Source organism: Mastomys coucha, unplaced genomic scaffold (assembly GCF_008632895.1).
Source record: "Mastomys coucha isolate ucsf_1 unplaced genomic scaffold, UCSF_Mcou_1 pScaffold6, whole genome shotgun sequence".
Taxonomy (NCBI): domain Eukaryota; kingdom Metazoa; phylum Chordata; class Mammalia; order Rodentia; family Muridae; genus Mastomys; species Mastomys coucha.
This window is the reverse complement of record NW_022196912.1, coordinates 98,489,618-98,497,251: the sequence shown is the minus strand read 5'-3', so window position 1 is coordinate 98,497,251 and position 7,634 is coordinate 98,489,618. Positions and strand designations below refer to the sequence as shown.

The 7,634-nt window shown below is 49.1% G+C and overlaps 1 protein-coding gene and 1 long non-coding RNA gene across 3 annotated transcripts in view; one reads left to right on the top strand and one right to left on the bottom strand.

Annotated features, from left to right (window-relative positions):
* Nucleotides 1-3,536: 3,536 nt before the first annotated feature.
* On the bottom strand, nt 3,537-4,834 carry LOC116080968. Its single transcript, XR_004114697.1, has 2 exons — nt 4,520-4,834; nt 3,537-3,826 (listed from the first exon to the last, which is right to left on the bottom strand). It is a non-coding gene; the product is annotated as an uncharacterized LOC116080968 (long non-coding RNA).
* Nucleotides 4,835-5,255: 421 nt separating this feature from the next.
* The window catches only part of Dpf3 (double PHD fingers 3), a 285,974-nt gene continuing 283,595 nt past the window's right edge, over nt 5,256-7,634 (top strand). For both annotated transcript variants that reach the window (XM_031357677.1, XM_031357679.1), the window contains exon 1: nt 5,256-5,342. In XM_031357677.1, the coding sequence (XP_031213537.1) occupies nt 5,311-5,342 (32 nt within the window). In that variant the 5' untranslated portion in view covers nt 5,256-5,310. The remainder of the gene's footprint in view (nt 5,343-7,634) is intronic.

The window sequence follows — 7,634 nt, the reverse complement described above, 5'->3', positions numbered from 1 at the left end:
CTCTGTGTAGCCTTGGCTTTCCTGGGGCAAGCTCTGTTGAGGCTGGCCTTGAACTCTCAGAGACCTTCTTGCCCCTGCCTCACAAGTGCTGGGATTAAAGGTGTAAACCACCACCTCTGGACTTTGCAGACCACAGTTTTAATGTTTCATTTTCTTCAAAGGCATGTTACTCCAACTCAGTGTTTAGAACAGATCAGAGCTGGTTCTGGATCTCAGGAAAACACTCTCAGAGGTCATGGCTACTTGGGCTGTGCATGAACATGAAAGGGAGTGGGGGGCTTGGTCTTGCTTTTAATAAAATTCTTCCAGTTCCCAGAGCCCGGAGGGACTGCGTTCATTTTGGATTGCTTTTGTGGCCCACTTGTTTTCTTTTAAGGTGTGCTACTCGGGGTCAAACCTAGGGCCTTGATCATGCTTTTGGTAATCACTGTAGCAGTCAGCGATTTCCCTAACACTACTCTTAATCTTTCAAGGATTTTATTTATTTTTACTTTATGTGTATGGGAGTTTTGCTTGCATGTGCATCTTTGTATCATGTGCAGTACTCATGAAGGACAGAAGAGGGCATAAGATCCCTGAGAACTGTAGTTACAGACTTGTTGTAAGACACCATGTGGGTGCTTGGAATGGAACCAGGTCCTCCGCTAGGGCAGCCAGTGCTCTTCACTGTCCAGGCATCTCTCCAGCCTCTCCTCTTTCACTTTCCATTTTGAGACATGGCCTTACTAGGTTTCCAGGCTAGACTTGAACTCCATCTGTAAGCTAGGTGGGGCTGAACTTGCTGTCTTCCTCTCTGAGCCTACAGGGTAGGTAGAGTTTTAAGTTTGCATTATCAGGCCTGGCTCACACTCTTTCAAATGGATCCTTTGGCTGTTAGGAGGGCCCTTGTCTTCTCTCATATTCAGGTGTGCTGCAAAGGTGCCTCTTTTCCCTTCAGAACATGTCTGCATGCTTGGCCTTTGTCTGCAGACGTTTTAATTGTTTTTAATGATGTATGTATGTATGTGTGTATGTATGTATGTATGTATGTATTTAGATTTTATGTACATCGGTGTCCTTCCTGCTTGTATGTGTATGTGAGGGTGTCAGATTTCCCAGAACTGGAGTTACAGATAATTGTGAGCTGCCATGTGGGTGCTAGGAATTGAATCTGGGTCCTTAACCACTGAGCCATCTCTCCAGCCTCTGAATTTTTTTCAGGAGTAAACAGAGATGGGTGCCCCTGTGATTTAGGTTCTTGGTCACTTGGTGTATTCTTAAGCTGTGTCTAAGATGTTTGCTCACTGACATCAATGGGGAGTTGGAGAAAACTATGTGAAAGAAAATTAATGTGACTGAGAGTGGGCCATACCTTTCTTTCCCACATATAAAGCTATCCAATTAAAATATAACCTGGGCCACATGTGTGACTTGAAATTTCCTACTAATCACATTTTTAAAAAGTAAAAAGAAATCGTGAAAATAGTTTTACTAACATTTTATTTATTTTAGGAAACCCCAAATATAATTTCTACATGTGATCAATATAAAATAATTCAGTTATTTGGAGGGAAGTTTAATACCAATCAGTTAGTGTAAGACTGGGCATAATGCATGCCTTTAATTTCAGCATTCATGAGGCAGCCAGGTGTACAACATGAAACCCTATCTTTAAAAAGGATATGCGGGCCGGGTGGTGGTGGCGCACGCCTTTAATCCCAGCACTTGGGAGGCAGAGGCAGGTAGATTTCTGAGTTCGAGGCCAGCCTGGTCTACAGAGTGAGTTCCAGGACAGCCAGAGCTAAACAGAGAAACCCTGTCTCGAAAAAAACAAAACAAAACAAAACCAAAAGAATATGCAGGCTGGAGAGATGGCTCAGTGGTTAAGAGCACTAACTGCTCTTCCAGAGGTCCTGAGTTCAAATCCTGACAACCACATGGTGGCTTACAACCATCTGTAATGAGACCTGATGCTCTCTTCTGGTGCGTCTGAAGACAGCTACAATGTACTTATATATAATAAATAAATCTTTTTTTTTAAAAAAAGAAACTTTAAAAAAAATAAAAAGGATATGCTGGGCTGGTGAGATGGCTCAGTGGGTAAGAGCTGACTGCTCTTCCAAAGGTCTTGAGTTCAAATCCCACAACCATATGGTGGCTTACTTCTGACTAATGAGATCTGACACCCTCTTCTGGTGCATTTGAAGACAGCTACAGGTGTACTTACTTATGATAATAAATAAATTTTTGGGCCAGAGCAAGCAGAGACTGAGCAAGCAGGGTTGACTAGAGTGAGCAGAGGTCCTAAAAGTCAATTCCCAACAACCAGATGAAGGCTTACAACTATCTGTACAGCTACAGTGTGTACTCATATACATTAAATAAATAAATAAATCTTTAAAAAAGAAGGATATGTTAATATAGGCATGAGGATTGGGAGGAAGAGAGATATTTAGGAAGGAGGAGGGGTTTGAGAGCAAGGGCATCCATGCATGGCCTCCTCTAAGAGAGTCAATTCACGAGCTAGTTTACATCCCCTTTTTGGTGCCAAGCCTATGAAATCGTGGATATATTTGACAGATCTCAGTTAGAATTACCACCTATCAAATGCTCAATAGTCACCTGGGCTCAGGATGCTCTGGTTGAACAGCAAGGCTCACTGCTATCTGGGGGAGATAGAAAGGTGATTGCTCTGGCTTCCTTCTGCATTCCAAATAGCCTGCCTAGCTGCCTAGACCAAGGCAGAAAAGATGGGGTTTGTATTCACATATGAACCAACAGAGCTTTAGAAATAGGATTTGCCCCCCTCCCTCCCTCCGTCCCGCCCTCTCTCCGGCCCTCCCTCCCTCCCCTTTATCATTATCCTTTTCCTTTTCCCCTTGGGCTGTCAGGGATTGAACCCAAAAGCAGGTATGTATTTGGCAGGCTCTGAGCCCCTGAGCTAGCCCCTTTGACTTGTGATTAATTTAATTTTATGTGTACGAGTGTTTTGCTTACATGTATGTCTGTGCACCATGTGCATGCCTGTGCCTGCATTGTCCAGGAGAGGGCATCAGATGCCCCCGGAACTCTTGTTAGAAGTGGGCCACCATACAGGTGCTGGGGGTTGCCCTAGGTCCTCATATGGAGCAGGAGCAGCGTGCGCTCTTAACCACAAAAGCATCTCTCCAGCTACTGAAGTGTGATTTTTTTTTTAAAAAAAGTATTTTGATATCACAACCAGTAAGAAGGGTTTTAGGTTTATGGAGTTAAATTATGGAAACATTGCTATCAACGTTGTTCATTTGCTCTAATCAATGAGTTTCAGAAGTAGAGAATTATTTCTAATCTCTGTTGTCATCTGCTTGGGATTCCCTATATTCTTTATGTCACCAGCTGGCAAATGCTGGGCAGACAGATGGATTTCAGAGTCTATATTACTATTGTACAGTACTGCTGAACACCAGACTTTAATTCTGGTCCAGGCTCCTGTCTCCTTCAAGTATGCTTACTCTTAAGTCCCTTACTTTTGAAGATTTTGGTCCAAATCTGTGTCCTTTTAATCTATAATACAAAACTCAAAGTTTTTAATGCCTCTTTATTTCTCAGAAGTGATAAAAGTGACTATAAAGTTGGAATTGTATTGACAGTTAAAATGACATTCCATAAAGTACAAAAACCAAGGCAATACTATTTTGGGGAGAGGGGTTCGGGAGGGGTTGGGGAGATGAGACTGGGTTTCCATATTGGGGTGGTGGTGAGACTGGGTTTCCATATGTAGTTCAGGCTGGTTTTGAACTTTAAGGGAGCACCATCGTACCTGGTTGTCTTTAGAGTTCATCAATACCAGCTTTCTCAACATGAGACCCTGTAACGAGAAGAGAGGGTGGGGGAGAACGTCACCCTACTAGGCAAACAAAGAGTTAAATATTTCCAGTCCGCACACGCGGACTCACTCAGCTTTGCTGGGCTTATCTGTAACTCTAATAGTGAATGGAGCTGGAATCTGAAAGTTCTGGACTGCTTTGTAATTGTATTTTACTTTATTCATTGAGAGTCGTAAAAGGCGAGAGCAGGTGGAATTGTGAACTGCAATTCAGCATCTCTCGGTTTCCTTTTCACTCCCCAGCCCCCAGCTATTTGACCTGATTAAACAGCCAAGGGGCCGTAGCCAGGCTTCCTCTATACGCTAACGATGCCTCTGTCCTCTGTGTGATTTCACGCCGTTTCGCCCACTCTTGAGTCTCCCTGTGCTCAGTGGAAGCCTGAGTTCAGAGAAGTCTCTCAGTTTCTTCAGGGGTTCACCAGATTCTGAGCAGCCGCAGACTGGGGAAGCCTCGAGTCACGTCTGAACATTCCCTTGCAAATTCTTTTCACCTCCTATCTTAGTCCAGAAAGGTGACGCCTGAATTCGCAGAGCCGTTCCCCGGAGGGGACTCTAGCAACACCTACCTCAGGCTCTAACAATTTCTGCCTAGTTACTGACTTCCCTAGCTGCGTTGCCTAAAGTTGCCTCAAATCTTCCCCAACCTTCTGCCTAAAAAGCGCCGCCAGGTCTCACTTCGCTCCCCAGCTGGCCGTGTCAGATCATTGCGAATCGTTGACAGTGGAGAACGGTGGTCGGAGGGGACCGCGCGGAGTGACCACCCTTGAATTACGTAACAACAACGGTGGCTGTCGGAGAGGGCGAGCCTGACACTGAGATATTCCAGGGGGAAGGGAGTTGTTGTCCTGGACTCTCCAGGTCTCAGAAACCGACCAGGGAAGGTGGCTGAGATAAAGAAAACACTTCGGAAAACAAGAATATCGAACGGTCGCGGAACCCAGAGTACTATTATTAGCAAACGGTGGAATACGAGTAGTAATTTCTTGGAGAAAACTGTAGCCTTCCAACTTTTTGCACTGCAACACGGTGGTGTACCCGGAGCTCGGGGGTTAAAAACCGTGATTTACAAAGCCCAAAGCTGATGAATGGGATTCAGTGGTTTTGTTGGCACTAGGTAAATATTCTTGTTCAGGAGCGCAAACTCTGCAGTTATTTAGTAAAGTAGGGACTCAAACTAGGCGAGAATGCTCTCCCATGTGTCTCCACTAGTCCCAGTCTGAAAGGGCGCTACTAACACGGTACTGCCCCTTTAAGACCTGCTCGCTCTCGGGCTCTACAAAAGGGAGTGACCTCTGGGCTTTGACAGCTCCCCTAATAACTACCACCACGCAGGCCCCGCCCACTTGGCGACCAGCCGCGCCGATTGGCCGGCAGGCCGGTATCCCGTGCTCTGATTGGCCTGCCGCTTCCCCTGAGCGAACCTTTAGAACTCTGAGACAGACAATATTCTGTTACATTGTAGCAAAATGGCGACTGTCATTCACAACCCCCTGAAAGCGTAAGTAAGACTAAAAAATGTACATATTCCGCGTGGTTTCAATATGAAAAAAAGGCGCCTTGCGGAGCGCAGCCGGCGCCCGGCTCTCGCAGACGCCTCCCGCTGCGCCCGGGCTCCTCTTTTCTTCCTGCTCTTACTTCTTCATCTTTTTTTTCCTCCCAGCGCGCAGAAATGTCAGGAGATGCAATTAACAAAAAGAAAATTGTTACATTTGTGTTCTGCTTAATTGGCTGACCGGGACCGGGAGGGAGCACAGAGCGGCGGCGCGGGCTCCGGAGCTGCGGGGGTCGTGAGCAGCTCCAGTCTTCACGGTCCCCGGAGTCCCTGGCCTCTCCCGGCGCCGCGCGGGGCTGGCTGAGCCTGGCCGAAGCGCAGGGCAGGGACCGCGTCGTGCGCTCTGCGGAGCCCTGCGCTCCAAGCCGGAGCCTCCCCAGCCCCGAGGCTGGTTCGTCCACCGGTGCGAGCCGAGCGACCGCAGCGGCTGCGGAGTTTGGCAGGGCGTTCGCTCTGCCTTCCGAGCTCTCGCAGGGAGTTTGTGTAAACCTTCCGGAGTTGGGAGGACAGCGCGCGGAGCGGCGGGTCCCGGGAGTCCTGGGGCCCAGGTGCTTGCCCCGGGCTTTTCCACTCCGGCAGCCGGGGATCAGGCAGGCGCTCCGGGCGGTCGCCAGTGTGTCTGTGTATTTGTAGGCTAACTGGCTCTAGTAAATTAACGATCTGGGTTAACTTGGGGTTGATATGGAGGCAGGGAAACTGCAGGTCTTATCAATGGTGTGCTTGCCTGCTCTGGGTGGAAAGCCGAGGCGGCAGTGTAGGGCTCTGGCGACAGCGAGGGGCAGGTGCCTCCCGGAGACTTTGAGCGGACAGAGGGGGGCGGGCTGCGCAAAGACTCGCGGGGGCCGGTTCCTGATCCGAGCTGCCTGCCCGCCCGTCTCCCTTCCTTCCTTCCTTCCTTCCTTCCTTCCTTCCTTCCTTCCTTCCTTCCTTCCTTCCTTCCTTCCTTCCTTCTTCCAGTCGGTGGACTGAATATGAAGCCACCAAGTCCGCGGGTGATCGCGGAGCCGGGGTGGCCTCGGAAAACTAGTGTGGCTCTCAAGGGGCGCTATTGGCAGGGATGTTGGCAGAGGGTGGATCCTTGGGAATCGCGGCGCGGCGTGGGCACCGGGTGGGTGCCCGGTGTACTAGGACTTCCCCGCCCTGATGAAAGCCTCCGGGAGTCGGAGGGTGAGCGTGGGTGTTTAGTACCAATTCTTCCCGGTGTGTGTCGGTGGTCGATCTTGGCTCTGTTAGCTGCGCGCTACAGCGTCTCTGGCTTTGGGAGTCGAAAACACAGTTCGCTTTGGGGAGCAGCAGGGCGGCGGCGAGAGTGTGTGTGGGATTCCTAGTGCCAAGAAGCGCGTAGGGAGAACCCGCTGGGTTTGCACCAGCCAACAACCAGGAATAAGGCAGGGATGTCCCAGATCTCGGAGTTTCCACGAGATATTGCTGTAAGGACGGAGGAGGCTGAGCTTGATGCGAGTTCCTGGCTCCGGTTCTCGTTCGGAAGCTCAGCTACTTTGCACTCGCGACAGCGTTTCACCTAAGAGAGAGACTGTTTTATGGCAGAATAAATGGGCGTAACTTCGCCGCGTCCTCGCTGGACTCCCGCCGCCACACCGCTGGTGCCGGGAGTTTCTCCAGAACCCACACAGCTGATTTGCAGTTTCCTCATTTCCAGCCGAAATCACGTAGCCGATCTGATGCTGCCTGGTAAACTCAAGTCAGAGAGATCTATTTGCTATGTGTACGGGGTTCCTCATTGGCAAAGCGGCATCCTTGATGCCCCGAGCCGGCTTAACGCTCGGGCGCACGCAGGAGCTCCACGCTCTAGGGTTCCCTAGATCTTTCCACTTTTTTTTTTCTGACACAGAAGAATGCATATATAGGAAATTGTGCGGGAGAAGGAACAGAAAAGCTAGAAGGTGGCCAATCTCAGTTAATAGAATTAGTTCTGAATTACACTTGTATCCCTTAATAATTGGAAACACTTGCCGTGGGATGCATTTGTAACTCCGTTTTGGCTCACGCACGCGGGCGCTCTCACACAACACCTCGCCTGCCTTCCCTCCGAGGAAGTCGAGTGGTCACTTATAATTAGCCGCCCCCTTTTGCATCCCGTCCTCTTCCCCTGAGGGCTAAGGGTGTAAACAATAACCCCAATCGGCCAAGCTATTTGTACCCTGGACATTTTGAAAAACTCCGCACGCAGGAGCACACACGTCGTTACCGGGAGTCTGAGGCCATCTGCTTTTTACA